At 36.0% G+C, this 19,687-nt stretch overlaps 1 protein-coding gene across 3 annotated transcripts in view; it reads left to right on the plus strand.

Moving 5' to 3' along the window:
- The first annotated feature begins 221 nt into the window (after window positions 1-221).
- Window positions 222-19,687, plus strand: part of ARHGAP24 (Rho GTPase activating protein 24) — a 103,494-nt gene continuing 84,028 nt past the window's right edge. The window contains exons 1-3 of one of the 3 annotated variants that reach the window (XM_074228588.1): window positions 222-803; window positions 6,189-6,388; window positions 17,917-18,004. In XM_074228588.1, the coding sequence (XP_074084689.1) occupies window positions 6,212-6,388; window positions 17,917-18,004 (265 nt within the window). In that variant the 5' untranslated portion in view covers window positions 222-803; window positions 6,189-6,211. Of the gene's footprint in view, window positions 804-6,188; window positions 6,389-16,192; window positions 16,809-16,828; window positions 17,637-17,916; window positions 18,005-19,687 lie in introns of those variants that run through there. The other 2 variants (XM_074228589.1, XM_074228590.1) reach the window with 2 other exon arrangements.

Raw genomic sequence — 19,687 nt, forward strand, 5'->3', positions numbered from 1 at the left:
TCCAATCCACACTCAGACTCTGAACTCTATACATGTTTTCCTATGGACTCTTCCATAAAAATTCCTAATCTGGATAGAGTAATGGGGAAAATGAAGTGTGAGTGGCACTGTTTGGAAGGGAATTGAGTTGGGAGTATGGTGTGTAGTGGACTATCAGAGTCCAGCCCAGGTGGGAAAGGATGCTGCCAAACTGTGCAGAGGGGGCAATTTAATAGTTAACAGTCCGGAGCCAAGGTCAGCTGATGGGGCAGTGCCACTCCAGCTTCTGGGGATAGCTGACCAGTTAGCTATTTCGCTGAGGAAGGGATCCTCCTGGACTCCCTAGTCATCCATTGAGGGTGTGGGGAAGCTGCCAGTTGCCAAATGAAATCTGAAACCTGGGACTGTTGTTTGAGGACTGGCCCTGCTCAGTTGTTCCAGTGTCTCATACTGTATATTTACTCATTCACACACAATCACTCTTTTTAACTTCTTGGTTAATTCTTTGCCTAACTGCTAGGCTTTCTCAGCTCCATGCTCTGCACTGCTAAGGCCGGGTTGAAGAGGCTGAGACTTTGTTGTGAATGATTTGAATTTTCTGGGCTGAAACAAGGAAAGCAAAGAAGAAGGGAAGAGAAGAAAAGAAAGTGAAGGAACCAGGACGAGGGGCACCCAAGACAATTGTTCACTGCCGTGACAGCTGTTGTAGATTTCTTTGGGGAAATTGCTGGTATGCAATGACCAAGTTCATTTCTCCTGTTGTGGAAATTCAAAGGACTTCGTTTCTTTCCACTTGACCTAGCAACGCAGCTCTTGGAAGCAGGGTATGTGGACTGACAATTGTATCTGTGAGGGAAGGAAAGACAGGGAGGAAAAAGTCTGCAGATAAAGAAGCAGACATTATCTTGGATCACAATGCATGCTCATGCAGGGGACCTAGAGAAGGGAGGACTAACAGGAAGTCCCTTCTGCTATACTCTTTAAAAATTATTTCCAAACTCTGAAACCATGTGCTTTTCCAATTTTATAGAGATAATAATAGCACAAGTATCTGACATGCAAAAGAAAATAGAGGTATATGAATCAAATTTTCAGTTTTTCACTAATATTGAGGCTAATATTTTTCAAGATGATGGCCTCATGGAGTGGTATTTATAATTCTTTGATTATTTGATTATAATTCTTTGATTTATACCAAAAGAAGTAAAGTATCTTTTTAAATTTTAAAGCTACCCAAGAGATTCTGATTAAAGAAATTACTTTTTCTGGATAGTTCAAATGTTTTTCCTCATTTCTGATGGGACTGATAAAGTAATATAGTCTAAGTTTCAGGATATCTGAAAGAATAATTTTTCAAGCTTCTAAATAGAATGTATAGCTATGTGTTAGATATATTTTATCTATATATTATATAACATTCCAAATTATAATATGGCTCATGTTATGTATTATGTATATTATATCATATATTATATCTGTTATACATTATATACGTACTTTATTATTTCTATAAGTTATGGATTCTTTGAAGATACTGTGTGTTCATATTCAATCAGAAGTCAAGAATATGACTGTCTTTTGAAATATATGCTTATTTTCTTCCAACTTTTTCACAAATGCCTTTTGTTTTTATATCCCAATCAATTCTAAATATATTCCTCCTCCTCTGCTACCCAGTAAACCATCCCTTATAACACAAATATAAAAAAGAAAGATCAGAAAAATGAAAAAATACATTGACTATGTTTGCCAGAATAGTATGTTCTACCCTCATCCTTTATCATCTTCAAAGAAGGGACAAAAGTGCTTTTTTTTCAACTATTTCTGGTACCAGACTTGGTTGCTATAATTACATGGAATTCAGGTTCATGTTGTTTTTCCAGTTACTTTGTTGAAGTCTTGGTGTATATTATTCTTCTAGTTCTGCTCTCTTCCCTCAGCATCATACATAAAGTTTCCTCTGTTTATCTCAAGTCTCCATAGCTGTCTTTTCTTACTTTATTATATTTTTGTACCACAATTTCCTTACTTATTACCTAATCCATGGACATCTACTTGGTTTCCCATTCTTTGCTGTCACAAAAGTACTGCTATTAATTGTTTTTATCTTCATGAGATTTTTACTTTTTGGGGGATGTATGCTTAGCAATGAAATCTCTGTGTCAAAAGGTAGGGGAATTTTAATTACTTTTTTAAGCATAATTCCAATTTGCTTTCCAGAATGACTCTATCAACAATAAATTAAATTACTTGTCTTCCCATGGCCCCTCCAATATTATCAGTTTCTATATTTGTTCTTTTCCATTTAGCTGGGGTGAGGTGACACCTTAGAGTGTTTGGATTTTTTTTTATTAGTGAATTTATAGTCATTCAGGGTTATTGATAATTTGTGATTCTTTTGAGCACTTTATTAGAGAATAGTTCTTGGTCATATAAATTTATCTTAATTTCATATTTATCTGAGATAATACAAGGGTAAAAAAAATTCAAAGTAGAAGTAAATGTGGTTGTGAAGCCCTAACTGGAATCTTTTGTGTTAGAGAAGAAGAATACAATTTTCCACTCATCTTCCAGTAATTTGGGGGAACAGATTTCAAAGCATTTAGGGAAAAGAACTGAGTTCTATGGACTACAAGTTCTATGAGAAAGTCAATCCAGAAGTTATGGGAACGAAATACTGAAGACACACAGGAAAGTATTTCTGATGAGGAAAAAAAAAGAGTTATCTAAACAAAAGGATGCAGTTATAAAATGAACTCATCAAAGAAGACAGATTTTTAACAGGGGAGAATGAACACAAAAAAAGGTAATAGAATCCTATAAGGCATGGAAAAGCTAATGCTGATGAGGAAAATAAGAGTAATTAAGAAGTGTTTTTTTTAAAAGCTATTCTGGGGAAAGTATGAGGTTCAAAGAAGATAGAGAATTGCTACTTGAGGTGGCTGTACAATTATGTCTGAAGTCAGAGAGTGGTTCTTTTTTGGTTTCTGTTTTCTTTGCCAAGAGGATGATCTTTAGGCTGGAAAAGATGGAACAAATTGACTAAGAGAATTTATACTAAAGATAAAAAGGAATTAAGAGGGCCTCCTTGTGCATTTCGTGAATTCCAAACATCTGGCCCCAATCATTACAATTTTAGAAATAAAAGGAACTGAAGGCTATAAGAACTAAACTGCTATTTTTGCAAGATCATTGAGAACAAGAATGTTATGCAGGAATAGAGATGGGCACATGATGCCTTGATTAAGTTTATTTAAAAATTCAATCTTATCTTATTTTCAGTTCTGAATTATCTCCCTCCTCCACCTCTTGTCTCCTATCTCCACCCATTTAGAGGGCAAGAAAAATAAAACTCATGCAAATATATATGGTTATGCAAAACAAATTCCCACATTAGCTAGGTCCAAAAAAAATGTATGTTTCATTATGAGTCCTTTGGAATCATGGTTGGACATGATTCTTAATTCTTTCAAAGTTATTTATTTTTATAGTAAATAAAATATTTCTTTTTCTTGTATACATTGTATCCTGGTTCTGTTTACTTTGTATCAGAACAAGCAAGTCTTTCCAGGTTTTTCTGAAACCATCCCCCTCATCATTTCTTGCAGCACAATAGTATTCCATCACATTCCTCTACCATAATTTGTTTAGCTATTCCTCAATAGATGGGCACCCCTCAGTTTCCAATTTGCAACCATAAAAAGAATGTTCTTTAAATATTTATGTACATATGGATCCTTTTCCTCTTTCTTTGATCTATGGGGATGAATCTAGTAGTGGTGTCTTTGGGTCAAATTTTTAATAGTTTTTGAAAGCAAACATATTTCCAAATTGCTTTTCAACATAACTAGATAGTTCACAGTTTCACCAATAGTACATTGATGTACCTGCTTTCCCACAGCCCCTTTAGCATTTCTTATTTTTTGTTTCTTTTGCAATCTGGTAGATATGAGGTAGTATTTCAGGATGGTTTTAATTTGTATTTTTCTAATTATTAGTGATTTGGAGCAGTTTTTCCATGTGTCTAGTGATAGTTTAGATTTCTTCCTCTGAAAACTTCCTCTGAAAATTTTGCCTATTTATCTACTGGGAAATTAATGTCCTGATTTTCAGAAATGTTAAAAGAGTATAGATTTTATGAAGAAAGAGGTCAATGAGATTGACTTTATTGCCAAAATTCTAGAACATATTATAATAATCATGTTTGTCCTTCATTTTCGAAGAAGATCGTGACCTCAGGGAGGTGATGCCATGATAAATACGTGAATTGGATTTGAATGAGGGGAATGCTATGCTAAGTCACCAGTCTCACATTCTCCTCCAGAGCCATCTGGGTCCAGTGGCCAGATATGAATCAGGATGACTGGAGATGGCCCTGGATGTGAGGCAATCAGGATTAAGTGACTTGCCCAAGGTCACATAGCTAGTAAGAGTCAAGTGTCTGAGGTCAGGTTCCAATTCCTGTCATCCTGACTCTAAGGCCAGTGCTCTATCCACTGCGCCACCTAGCTGCCTCTAAGAACATATAATAAATGAGTTGAATGGGGAAAAAAAAGTATTAATTGTATGCTCCTAGAACTGTATTAAATGCTGAAGATCTGAATACAAAAATGAAAAGGGACCTTTCCCCGCCCAAGAAATTGTTCTCTAATGGGGGGAGACAATGCATATGGGAGAGCGATGGCAAGGGTGAAATATTTTGGTTTAGTAGGTTTGGGAACATTAAATATATAGCCAAAGAGGAAATGACAATGCACCTAAAACTGTAAAGCAAACATAGAGATTTTTAGGGAGCATATAGAAAAGGAAGCAATGATAGCAAAATGTCAAAATGACTTTCCCAAGAAAATGAAATACCACCTATGTTGATTAATTTATTTTTAAAAAAGAGTTTCTAGATTGCTAGTAGTTTGCCAGATTTAGCTACACTTAAGAAAAAATCTGATAATGGTTCTTGTATAATTTTTGTAGGAAACATGAAGAAATATGGGCTAGAAAATAATATTATTAGATTTAGAGCTAATATCATTATCGGATCCAAAGAATTATCATAAATGACTTGATTTCTTCTACCCTCTCTCTTTCTGGATGTTCCCACTAGAGTTCAATATTTTATATTTTTTCTTTATTTTTTTAAAAAACATTCCATTTTATTTAGCAATTTAATATTTTCTTTCAATTTTTTTAAGTTCTTGACTTGAAGAATTTCTTTTTTGATGTTTAATGGGGTTTTTGATTATTGCTTTTCTCAATTTATTTAGTTGCATTCCTTTTTCATAAATCTGTTTTTCCTTTCTTTTGTTGATGGATGGAAGTATTTAGAGAGATACATTTTCTCCTCAGGATTGCTTTACTTGCATCACAAAAGCTTTAGTATGTTGTCTCATTGGTTATTATTTCTTTGATGCACTTATCTATTTTTTTTCTGGGATTTATTGAGTTAAAGTTATTTTGTCTGCATTCAAATTCGATTTCTTTCTATAAAGATCCTTTTATTAATTATAATTTTATTGTTTATGATTGGTAGAATATGCACTTGATTGTTTTCTTTTCTGAATTAGTTCATAGATTTTTATTTTACATCATATAGTCTCTTTATGGCTATAAATTGTGATCTTCTATTCTTCATATCCTCTTATACTGTTTCTTCTGTTAACAGTACACCACCATAGTTGAAAGTGGTAAAACAGAATGAACAAAAAGCAACTTTTACTATAAATGATAGGAGATCTTGGAATATAGCATTCTAATATCGTGGAACATAAATTAATGACTTTATAAAATAGTAAGACATAATAAACCTGTTATAAAAGATTAAAAAAGGGGCGGCTAGGTGGTGCAGTGGATAAAGCACCGGCCCTGGAGTCAGGAGTACCTGGGTTCAAATCCAGTCTCAGACACTTAATGATTGCCTAGCCGTGTGCCCTCAGGCAAGCCACTTAACCTCATTGCCTTGCAAAAACCTAAAAAAAAAAAGATTAAAAAAAGGGGAAAACTGTGAAATAATTATCTGAAAAGAGATCAGAGCGATAAATGAAGATTCAGTGGAATTCTTAAAAACTATGATCAAAAAAAGTCAGGATGTCAAACTTTTCTGGTTTTGTTTTTTTTTTCCTGACTCTGCTCAATTTTGATGAGTCATCTTTTAGGAATGTAAAAGAAAAACAGAAAAGTATCTCATTGTTTTCCTCTTTTGTTTTGCTAAATAGGACATCCCATCCATCTGAGGATCATGGAGAGGAATGGCTCCCCAGAGAGTCCCCAAAAAGGCCCAGGATGGTATGCTATTGCCATATGTGGATGGCTGAGAAAACAAGGAGGATTTTCTAAGATGTGGCAAACATACTGGTTTGTGCTCAAGGGAGACCAACTCTACTACTACAAGGATAAAGATGAAACAAGACCACTGGTAAGTAAAAAGAGATGTATCCCAGAACTTTGTATTAGGCTCTTTGTTCTTTTTGCTTTATAGTATCTTAGTTGATGACCTCATCAGCTTTCCTGGGTTTTCAATAATTTTGCAAATAATACTGAGATATATATATATTCAACCCTATTGAGGTCTAATCCTACATCACCAACTATTTCTTAGGACCTATGTTCTTCAGAAATCTCAAACTTAGCAGGATCAAAACAGAAATCATTCTCTTTTCCCCAAGACCCTCCTTTTTTAGACACTTGTCTATCACTGGCAGGACCATGATTGTACTTCCAGACCTTGAGGTTCAGATCCTCAGGGCAATCCATGATTCCCCATTCTCTCTCATATTATTGTCTCTGTCTCACATCTCTCATATACATCCCATTTTGTCCACTCACTAAATTAATATTGTTTTCATCATCTCTTCCATGAACTACTGCAGTATCTAAATAACATCCTTGCTTGGAATATGTTTCCATTCTAGTCTATCTTCCATATACCCACTGAAGTGATTTTCCTAAAGCACTCTCCTGACCTTGTTATCACTTGACTCAAAAAACTCCAGTGGTGACCCAATAAATATAAACTCTCCGGTTTGGTATTTTAACCTCTCCACAACCTCATCCTTTCCTATCTTTCTGGCATTATTACACTTTACTCCTTTCATGCATTTTAGTCTAACCACATTGGACTTTCTTGGGAGGCCATCACCAATCGTCTTGACTCTCGTCTTGCCACTGGATGACCCCAGAGAAGAGAGTAGGGCTGATGACTCTGCATCTCTGCCTCACTTCAAGTCAACTCACGTGTAAGTGAAGGCATCACCTTCCTAATGTCATTGGTCCTCGCTGAGAACAAAGGACAAACGGCAGTGGCTTCCTTACCATTACTCATGCAGAACAAGGAAATATTCCATCTCCCATCCGTTCCCTCATGCTTACAATGCTCTCCCTGTTCATCTTCTCTTCTTAGAATTCCAGATATTTTCGATAGGTAGATAAAATCCTAGTCCCACAAATGGATGATACTATCTTCTGGAAAGTTACCTTGTAACTAGTGTGTGTGCATATGTCCATATGTACAGAAATTTGCATATATACGGATATGAAGAAGTTTAATTTTTTCTATTTCTTTGATGTTTATAGTACCTTATTGTAGAATTTGGATTGATATTATCCAATACTATACATATATTTTATGTATTTCTGAATTTCTAAAACCTCTTTTTGTGTCATTTACTGGCCTTTGCATGTCATTTAATTTCTTATTCCACAATTGAAACCATGATAGAGAAAGATGTGATGTTGGAATGGATAACTGTAATGCACCATAATTTGAAGTAGAGGGAAGTTCCAGTTTATTCTTGCTTTCTTTGGTGCCCAGCACAATTACTACTGTTTCTTTAGTTTTAGATAACTAACATACCAAAATAATGAAGGAGCCTTGTCTAATTTTAATTTTTACTAGTTGAATATATCAGGTAAGTTTACTTAATGAACATTTGAGAGCATCCACCAAAGATAGAACAGTAGTTTGAGGAATGTAATAAATCAACTTTTAATAAAATTAACTGCTTTTGTTACAACTTGAAAAACTGTATGTAGCTTCTTACCCATAATTCTTGTTGGTGAAATATGAAATGTACACAGAGTGCCCAAGGGGTTGAATTTATCATGAATCAAGCCTGTATCAAGTTTTAACATAAATTACTGAAATTTAACTTTGTACACACACTTTTAATTAATTTCCACACTCATTTATTATCAACTGGAGTTAATGTGTTATCAGTCTCAGTTTTGATGACTGAACTTTTTACCCATTGAAAAAAAAATTAGGTATTTATGTGGGAGTAGTACTCAAAAACATTTAATAATTTTAGCCCTTGCTTTGCACCTGCCAGTGGCTCGTCCTCACTACCAACCCCTCACCTCCACCCTTTACCACCAACACCCCTCCCTTCACCCTCTTCCCCGTCAAGCGAGTTTATCTCATAGTTTGGGGGGGGAAAAAAAAACTGTGCAACCCTGCTTTGGAATCATTGTGGAAATGAAATGCTTCTTCAGAATCCACTAGCACTGGCATTGGGAAATTGAAAATTATGATACTTTGATCAGAAAATTCTGGAAGGGAAAAAAAAATAGAAAGAGGCAGAGTTCAAATTTATATGGTATCCTTCACACTGGTGCCAAGTGATAAAGTGCAGTATGCCCAGGCCTTTGGATTGCACATTCACTGCCCCCTTTCCTTCAGAAATACAATGATCGATTTAGCTCCTCAGGGATGTTCACCTTCCTCTGCTACTAGTTGGGGAAAGATTCTACTTTGAATCCATCCTCAGTTGTCTGTCTCTTTTTTTGTCATGAAAAGGAAGGACTCTAAGTAGGAAGGCCATTTTTTGCTCCTTGGTCAGAGGCTCTTTGGACTGGTTGTTCTATTCAATGCTGACCTGGATAAGATGAGGATTTTTTCCTTAGGTCATCTGCCTTTTTACAGTCTTTTTCATAAAAGAACTGTTAATGATGAAAAGAAAATAAAAAGAGTTTTAACATAGAGGAAGAAATTCACATTGATTTTTGAATGATATGAGATGTCATTGTTATGCTTAAATATTTTGATACCTAATAGGTATAAAAAATAAGAATTTTGTTTTATTATCAACAACTAATATATATGCACACACACACACACACACACACACACACACACACACACACATATATATATATATATATATATATATATATATATATATATATATATATATATATATATATATATAAATAGTTTTCAAATGGGATTATGGATAGTTTCCATAAGAAATTAGAAATGTGGAGTAGATCTGAACTTGTCAACAATGTGGAATGGTTACCCTTTTGTGTAGTTTAATGTCATAGTGAAGCAAAGAAAAATCTTTATTAAAAACTAGAGTGCAAAGAAATTCAGTTTCAAGGGCACTAAAGATTCCTACTGCTTGGTTGGAAAGGTCAAAGCCAAGGCCTGATATTTATCTCTTAGAATTTTCATACATATTTATCACTAAAGAGAAACTAAGAAAACGAGAAACATAAACATTTGGAGACTCAAGTATGATTGAGAAAGGATAATATAAATCCAAAGAAACTCTTATTCTAGTCTGACCATTGCCCTAATCAGTTCCAGAGAAGTATCACTCCTGAGCTAATGAAGCTGCTTTCTTAAGAATCTGGTTAAGCCTTCATAAGAATGAAGAAAAATGATTTTAGTATATGAAGGACATTGTTTCCTCAAAATTGATCATTAAAAAAGATTCATAATTTTCTGATTCAAATTAAACCAAAGTTACTTTAGATCAGAAAATTGAAATTATATTTTCTTTCTATTTGTAAATGTCAGAAGCATAGTATGCTTTTTCCACTTTTACAAATTTAAGAACATTTGAAAAGGAGATTATAAGAAAGGTAACAAAAATTGAAAGAGGGAAATAATTCTGTTTTTTAAAAGAAATTATTTTCTGTGGAGGAGCCATAATTTTTGGACTGAACATCATAGTCCTCGTTTTTGTTTTTTAGATTTTTGCAAAGCAATGGGGTTAAGTGGCTTAACCAAGGCTATACACAGTTAGGTCATTATTAAGTATCTGAGACCGGATTTGAACTCAGATACTCCTGACTCCAGGGTTTGTGCTGTATCCACTGCACCACCTAGTCACCCCCTCATTTTTTTTTTATGAAGTAGGGGCATCACTGAAAAAACAAAGCCAGAAGACTGACTGTACTAAATCAAGAATACACAGAGGGTATGCCCTGGGGGAGGGGGAAGGAGGGGGAGAGACACAATTTGCAAAAAATTGAAAGTACCTGAAAGATTTTTGTAACTTTTCCCCATTAGTAACCACTGTTACTCCATTGATTAACTCCACTGAGCCTTTTACATTTGTACTATGCCATAATAATCCCAAATGTACCATATGGGGAAACAGAAATAGCAATAAAGAAAGCAAAATGGAAGGAGCAGTTAGTCTACACTAAGATTACTGAATACTTCATATGTGTCATTTCATATGGCAGTTTGATAATATACAACCAAAAGTCATTAATTAGCATTTACTTTGTTCTCAGGTCTCTTTTGTACTGGTACAGTGAAGTTTTGAAGGTTAAATTCCCATAATATCTGAATAATGAAGGATACAAAAATGCTTGCAAGAATTGCAGATTCTGTTTTTTATTTCAAAAGTAGTTAAGAGAATATCAGTAACTACTGACCAACTTGTCTATTTTCTGATAAATACAATTTAAAGAATGAAAATTAGCTTATATACATGAAGGCATGAGAAGGGAACAGGCAAGCTATTACCAGAGATAGTCTACAGAACAGTATAAACAGTTTCAAATGAGATTTTGGATAGTTTTAATAAGAAACTGGAACTATGGTGTAGATCTGAGGACCCAAAACTTGCCAACAATGTTGAGTGGTGACCCACAACCACAACTGGCCAAAAAATAATGTTGATGTTACTAGGAAAAAATTGATTCAGCAGCATATACTGACTATTTAAAGGTTATCCTTTAAATTGCCTCCAATACTTATGCTAAAAATCTATAGGATTTCTTGAAAATTGTAAATGATTACTCTATTTTATCTTTGACTTTCTGATGGTTAATATCAAGTGAAGTATAAAATAGGGAGACAAATAGCCATCAAAGATATTCTTCAAATTGTCTCCAATACTTATGTTAAAAATCTATAGGATTTCTAGGGGCGGCTAGGTGGCACAGTGGATAAAACACTGGCCCTGAAGTCAGGAGTACCTGGATTCAAATCTGGTCTCAGACACTTAATAATTACCTAACTGTATGGCCTTGGGCAAGCCACTTAACCCCACTGCCTTGCAAAAACCTAAAAAAATCTATAGGATTTCTTGGAAACTATAAATACTCTATTTTATCTTTGACTTTCTGATTGTTAATATCAAGTGAAGTATAAAATAAGGAGGCCAATAACCATCAAAGCTATTTAACACTCTTATGGAGACATAAATGTTTGTTGTCCATAATAACTGCAGTCTAGACAACTTCTAACTATGTAGCTGCACGTATGGCCAATGGAACATGGTCTAACAGTCAATATAGCTTAGACAGATAATGAAGATCCACAAGGAACTAGACTCAAACCAAAAAGATTTAGGAGAATAGTCCAGATTGCCTTGGGAAATGTTGCAGTGGTTTGAATGACCTCCAGTGTCTCCCTGCAACAAAGGCCCATGTATTTACCATCTTATTCTTTGGGTGATGTTGTTTAGCTGCAAATCATGGAATGCCAAGGTCTCCAAAGAATTAAAGTTGTTAGTCACCCAAAGGGCAATGGTGGGGTGGATGGTGGGCGTAAGTATGCTGCTGCTTATTATTGCCAAAGAACTGCAACTTCAAAATTACCAAAAAATATCACCAAAGTGATGCATGGCTAGAAAAAAGAGGAAGGATGTCCAGGCAGTTAAAGTGAACTGAAGTAGAGAAAAAATATTACATTGTTATTTCAATATAATTTAATTCTTTTCCATCATATGTGTATATATATATATATATATATATATACATATATATATATATATATATATATATATATTACTTTATACATTTTAAAACCTTTATCTGAAAAGGAGTTTTGCTAGAATTCCAAAGGGTTCTGTATACTATATACTATGCCAAGTAATTTCTAACCTTATGCCATTTTTACCCTCATGACAGCCCTGGGATCTAGGTACTAACATTATCCTCATTTTACAGTTGAGGCAGACAGATTAAGTGACTGTCTCTGGGTTATGCAGTTAAACAGCAGATGCAGACTGGAACTCATCTTCCCATTCACTCTAATATCTTAACTGCCTGAGGATTTATGAGAAGATATGGATAAGAATAACATGAATGAGGAGGTTTGGGATAACTGTGATCTGTATCATTAAAGGTAATATTCACAGTGATGACATGATAGATCCATTGAAGCATAATCATTAACAATTTGGATTGCCTCTCAAGGAGTTTTAAAGCACTAGTCAACAAAGCAAACCCTGGGTCCTCATTTTAAGTGAAAAAAGAGTTCAAAATGAAAGAATCATACTAAAATAACTAGACAGTGAATTACAATTATTCTGGTCATTCAAGCAATCAGATTAGATTTTTGTTCTTTCCATTGATTTTTCATAGCATTGATTCTTATTTTTAAAATATATTTTTACTGGTGCATTTTGCTTTCACGGAATCTTATTTCTGGTAGCACTTCCTTCCTCTACCATTCCTCATTACCAAGATTTTAAAAGAAATGATAAAGAAATTGTTTAACAAAGCTTATTTTTGTCTGTCAGTACTTATAATAATCCATCTCCATAGCCCACAACTTTATCCATGGAGGAAGGGAAGTTCATCGTTTTTACTCTTCTCCAAGACCAAGTGTGTTTGGTAGTCACACACACTTTGCTCATTTCTATTTCATTTCCATTTACCTTGTTCTAATCATTGTGAATATCATTTTTTTTAAATTTTTGCAAGGCAATTGGGTTAAGTGGCTTGCCCAAGGCCACACAACTAGGTCATTATTAAGTGTCTGAGGCTGAATTTGAACTCAGGTCCTCCTGACTCCAGGACCAGTGCTCTATCCACTGCACCACCTAGCCACCCCTGTGAATATCATTTCTTGATTCTGTCTTCATTTCACTCAATATCAGATCATCTTCTTCTTTCCGTGTTTCTCTGAATACTTCATATGTGTCATTTCATATGACATTTTGATAACATACAACCATGAGTCATTAATTAGCATCTCCTTTGTTCCCCAGATCTCTACTAGCATAAAATGTGTCCTATAGATATCATGATGTTTATGAGATCTTTTTTTTCTTTCCTAGGATATATGACTAATATGTGGAGTCTCTGGGTTAAAGAATACTGAAATAGATATTTCAATAATTCTTTTAATATAATACCAAAATGCTTCCCAGAACAGTTGGACCAATTTCTAGCTCCGCTGATTGTGTATTAGTGTGTTTGTCTTCTTGCAACCACTCCAAGATTGACTATTTTTACATTTTGCCAATTATGAAGTATATCTTTTATATATGTCTCTGTCTTTCTGTCTCTCTGTCTCTCTCTCTCTCTCTCTCTGTATATATATATATATATATATGTATATATATATATATATATATATATATAGTCTGTCTTGTCTCTATATATATTTCTCTCTCTCTCTATCTATATATCTATCTATCTCTGTTTCTCTCTGTCTCTCTTTTTACTTCGTCTTGGATCATAAGAAGATAGACTAACATCCAATTGAGTAGGCTTGCATTCTGAACATGAATGAAATGGTGGGAATAAAATACTAATGTCTTGTCCCCATGCATGCAAATTAGGCTAACTTTTCCTTAATTTATACTAAGACCATCCTTGAGGCTTAACTAGCTCAAGCAGCTAAAGGTTTTGGATATTTGACATCACTTTCTGGTTTCTTAAATACAATAAAGCCATAATATTTGACTGGCAGACCACTGGCAACTCAGAGGTAGGAGAATGTTATTGAATGTCCTTCTACAACTTTGACTAAGGAAATCTTTTGTTCACTGTTAAATGAGTTATAAATGTATCATTTCATTCCATTATTGAACCTAAACTACCAGAGATCTGTCCTTAGCTAAGCCTGACCCAGAGCAATTTCCTTAGACAGGATTGGAATGGAATGATCTGGTTGGAGAGAGCGATGGGGGATGGTGAGGAAAATGAAACTGTATTGGTCTCCATGCTTCTGGTGATATCTTTTATTTTGGGGGGATGGAGTGGGGGTTAAGTGGCTTGCCCAAGGTCACACAGCTAAGTAATTATTAAGTGTCTAAGGCTGGATTTGAACTCAGGTCCTCTTGACTCCAGGGCTGGTGCTTTAGTTGTTGTGCCACCTGGCCCCTCAGAGATGGAGATTGTTTTACCATGAGATGTTAATCACTCCCTGTGAAATTAAAGAAAATTATCTGTGGCCTTCAAACAAGAAGAGATTAATGTGAAGGTAATCAGTGTTATAAAGAATTGTACCCCAAAGAAAACTGAGGTAGACTGTTGGGATTGAAGGGAATAATTATTTTTTAAGCACCCACTATATTCTAGGCTAGGTGCTGTACAAATATAATCTCATTTGATCCTTACACCTACCTTGTGATGTAGGTGTGTTTTTGTTCCCCTTTTAATAGTTGAGGAAACTGAGATAGAGTGACTTGCTCAGGGTCACACAGCTAGGGCATGTGAGAAGTTGGATTTGAACTCAGGTCTTTCTGACTTCAGCCCCAGAATTCTATCCACAGTGCTTTAAATTTGTCTAATTTCATACATTTGGGGACTGAAGTGCTTTGTAGATTTATCAGCTGGTTGTCCTATCCCTGGGTCTGGGCCAGGGTCACCTTCTCCATCTTCCATATTATTATTTTTGAGATAGTCTAGAACACTTCTTGGTACTCTTTAGATGACTCAGGTAAATTTTTCTTTTCTTTTAAAAAATATTTTGTTTATTTATTTTTCCAACTACATGCAAGGGTAGTTTTCAATAATCATTTTTTGCATGATTTTGAGTTTTACATTTTTCTCCCTTCCTTGTTTCCCTCCCCTATTCCCCCAACAGAAAGAAATCTAAAAGCAATCTAATATAGGTACAGAAGAATCAAATCATGATTTCTGATTGAAAAAAAGAACCCACAAAAGAGAAAAAAATCATTATACATAAGACAACTTTTAAAAACCATAGATAGTAAGCTTTGATCTTTATCTAAATTCCACATAGCCTTCTCTGGATATGGATGGTATTTTCCATCACATGTCTTCTAGAATTGTCTTTGGTTATTGTGCCACTGAAATGAACAAGTCAGGAGTCTTGCTTCTGCCCCAGCCTAAGCTACCCAGTGGTTCAGTCTTGGTCTTAGTCTCTGTTGCAGCCTAGTGAGGCAGGAAAAGGCCTGGGCTGTAGCCCCAGAGACCCGAGGGCATGCACCCCTTGGCAAGGAGGCAAGGAACCTTGGGCAGACTAAAGAGGCAGACTCCAATGCTTGGAGAGTCAGTCAGCAGATGGTGCTTGGACCCACAGCCACTTTGTCCTGAGGGAGAGGGACCCCAGAAAGGTGGTGGCTCAGCCCAGCTCATGGCCAAGTAGCAGCACTTGTCCTGCCCCAAGGGCACATTGAGAGCACTAGAGACAGCATGCCAGCCCTGGCACAGGAAGCTGGCAATGGACCCTGGCAGAGTGGGTGGGAGGCAGGCGCCAGCGGTGGCAGCCCCAAAGGCAACTGAGTGGGCAGATGACAGATACCAGCACAGTTAACATTGATATGGACAGGGTTAAAGGCAAGCTCACGGGGTTGTTGTTGTTGTTCTTTCCTGTCTGACTCTATGTGAGCCTGGGGACTTTGTCCATAAGGTTTTCTTTCTCCAGTGTGTCCCCATTTTACAAATGAGAAACTGAGGCAAACAGAAGTTAAGTGATTTGCTCAGGGTCACACAGCTAATAAGCTCTGAGATCTGATTTGAAATCAAATCTTCCTGACCCCAAGAGCAGTGCTCTGGCCTCTGGGCCACCAGCTACCTTGGGCAGTATTGTTGAGAGGTAGTTTGCTTTCATGCAAGAAGGGAGAAGCTAAAGTGCCTATTGAGCCCCAACAGAAGGAGGGGGCAATTTCTTCCAGGCCTATCCACTGTGAGCTATAAAGATTCAACATCACTCACCTCATGGACCAGATTATTTAGATTTTTGAATTTGGTCCTTCCAAAGAGGAACTGGGGAGAAACCTGAGGTTTCTTGTCTTTGCTCTATTCTATTCAGTCATTTCCTCAAGGGGCTGTTGTATTGTTTTTTATCTTTCTCTCTTGGTTTTTATTTTCCTTCTGTGTTGCTTACCTAAAATTCTTTCATCCTTGAGATTCAGAGTTGACCAATAACATCCCTAAGTTATTCATATGATGTATTATCCAATGGAAAACATTAAGGACCATATTTTAAGGAAGTGTTCCTGGTAGAGAAGACATGGAAACTGGTACCCATTGTCAGTCTCTTCCATTGGGGAATGATTCTTTGAGGCTCTGAGCATATGGGAATTCCATATGTCCATCCACATTTTCTGATCACTGATGAGAAACTGGAGTTCTTATGAATGGACTTTCTCAATCTATAATCAGTTGGAGACCTTGAGAGAATGCCTTCAAAAGTCCATGACAAAAACAAGCATGTGTGAACCAACTCACCCTTCTAGAGGGGAATTACTTCAAGAGTGTTCTGTTTGAAGGAGGAAGATATGTTGCTAAGGTGACTGTGGCAACAGATCTGTCTTCACAAAGTCCTAAAGAGAATGAGTGGATCATCAATGTTCCCCTGGAAGCTGAAGGACCACCTAGCTGCCTATGAATTTGTATAATTTCTTACAACTGGAGGTTGATAGTGCTCAGCTGGTTGGCCAACACTTTGGCCTAGGGAAATGGGGGATGGGGCTAGATCTTGCTACCCCTTTCTCTCTATTATGATGAATTGCACATCAGACCCCATGAGAATGTCTCTGTTCAGCAACCTCAAAGTCATTTTTATTCTGGGAGAAGTCTAGGCTTCGGAGTGATACCATCAGGCTTTGAAACTTGCATTGAACTCCATTAGAAAGGACTCCCCAGAATGTCAAAGGGTTGTTACAAAACAACCTTAAGTTCTGTTTCCTTCAGGAGTACTTGATGTTTTTTCTGTATCTGTTTATAAGCTGCTATGAGTCGTTTTTGTTTTATGCAATTTCTGTGAAATGAAATATTTTCCCATGTCTAGCATGCATTGTTCAAGAAGAGGGGCCCCTGTTGTCTAAACTTGGGCAAACATAGATGTGAGTTGTGCCATGAAAATTTATTTTAGCTTTTCTTGGTGTAATGCTAGCTCAGTCAATGATCCAGAAAGAGAAACAAGACTTCTAGAATGAGCTTCCAAATTGAACCTAGTTTGTATAGTCCCAATTCCCCCCGGGGTTAATGGTGGGCTAGACTCTAGATTACATCTGCAATATATATCAAAATGAGCTTACTCTCAGAGACAGAGGAAAAAAAGGCAGAAAGAGAAAGAGGTAAAGAAAGATTTATTTCATAATAAGTCTTGGAGCTTTACTTAAGCAGAACTATACTACAGTTCTGAAGGAAAGTGAGAAAGTGTCCAATTTTTGTAAGATTATATTTAAAAAGCACTGAGAATACTGAGGAATATAGAGGTAAATGTATGCTAACTTGGCTATAGCTTATATACTTATCTCTTTCTTTCCTTCCTTCCTCCCTCCCTCGCTCCTTTCCTTCCTTCCTTCCCTCCCCCTCCCTCCCTTCCTTCCTTCCCTCCATTCTGCCCTTCCCTCCTTCCAATCTGTCTATCTATTTGTAATACTGACTTTCATTTAATTGGGCACAATGGGAAAAATCTGAGTGTCTGCTGAAATATATTATAGAAACAGAATATCCATTTTTAATGATTCATGTTTTTTTCATTGATTTCCTTAGGGTACCATTTTGCTTCCTGGAAATAAAGTTATCGAGCATCCTAACAATGAAGAGAGCCCAGGACAGTTCCTTTTTGAAATAGTTCCAGGTAGGATACTTTTCATTAATTCATTCTCTGTTATGTTAGTAAAAATCACAAATGATTAGCTGCAATAGAGGCTCTGGATGATTAATGATTTAATTTTAAAAGAGAAAAGTGGTGGAAATAAGGAAAGCCTAGTTTGTGCTTTGATAAATATACTTTTTAAAGAGTGAGGACAGGACTGTAAGTAGAGGTGATGCCTATCTTGCAGGTAGGTCATTGTGTCTTTAGGGAAGATTGAAAACATTTATTATTTTGGCAATGCTGGTGAGAAAAGAATTTTGACAAGCTAGTTGACACAGTCTCTGGGGAGCAAGGTTACCCATACTATTTACTCCTGTGTATCAGGTCCCAGAGGACACTTTCCTAGAGCAATCTCCCTTTTGGCTCTACTCTCAAAGCACCCCTTTCCCATGTTTGGAATAGTTCAGGAAGTCCTCAGATTCCATACTTAATTCTTTTGAGAGTCATGCATCCTTCTACCATCACTCACCATATAAAAATCTTCATTCATTTCAAATGAGCCACTCCAGTCATACAAAGAAAAAGGTGAGATATGAATGTTGGAGGCGGGGTTCTAGATGTTCTAGGTCAATGGTGTCAAATTCAAATGGAAATAGAACCCTATGTCAGTATATTGACTTAGAAAACCACAAATTAACATTATCTGTGTTGTATTATATTTTTATTTACTTTATTAAGCATCTCAGTTCCAGGTTGATATATTTACTATAAATCATCAGTTGGTTTAATTTGTTCAAATGAATAATAAGCTATGATTTTTGGATATTAATTAACTCATATTTCCTCGAAATAACCTATAAGACTGAGTTTCACAGAGGTTGAATGATCTGCCTAAGGTCATAGAGGGAGTAAATATCAAAGCTCAGCTATAAACCTCTCATATGTTTTAACCATAAATCTAGAGTGAGGTTCACTGAATCACATGGAGTGGTACTAAAATCACAGAATGTGAAATTACAGGAACATGTAATTTCAGAGTTTTTATGGACCCCAGTAGTTGTCTGGGCCAACCTGTACCTGAAAAAGAATCTCCATTATATTATTTCCCAGAAAGAGGCATTTGTTTTTTCACCTGAAGACTTCTTATAAAGTAGATCCAGGTTTATTTCTGGATGCTTCTAATTCTTGGGAAGCTTTTTTCTTTTGATTAAATTTAATTTTCCTCCTTGCAGTTTCCAACCACTATGCTATTTCTGTTTCAATCAAACAAATCAAACACCTCTTCCATATTCTTAAAATATTTGAAAGCTCTTTAAACATTTCTACACAACCATGTTTCTTCTGCCCCGCCCTCCCCAGGGCTCCTCTTCCTTGGGTTGAACGTTTCCATGTTCTTGACTCAATACCTTGCAAAATTCTGATTGCCCTTCTTTGGTCAATGCCCTTACTAAATGGTGGCACTCAGAAATGAACACAATATTCACAAGGACCGTTTTTCTGACTTTCTCTACAGTAATTTTTTAAAGTATCTAATGACATACAGGTAGGTAAACACAGACCAGAGATATTTTTATAATCATACCCCTAAGGAACAATAGGAAAGACTACATTGCCCTCTAGCCCTGCAGGATAATTCTTCCTAAATATATGGTTCTCATTTTAAGAATTTTAGCATAATTCCTTGGTATTATTAATTATGAATGGAATAGTAAAGGTATGTGATCT

Source organism: Macrotis lagotis, chromosome 3 (genome assembly GCF_037893015.1).
Source record: "Macrotis lagotis isolate mMagLag1 chromosome 3, bilby.v1.9.chrom.fasta, whole genome shotgun sequence".
Taxonomy (NCBI): domain Eukaryota; kingdom Metazoa; phylum Chordata; class Mammalia; order Peramelemorphia; family Peramelidae; genus Macrotis; species Macrotis lagotis.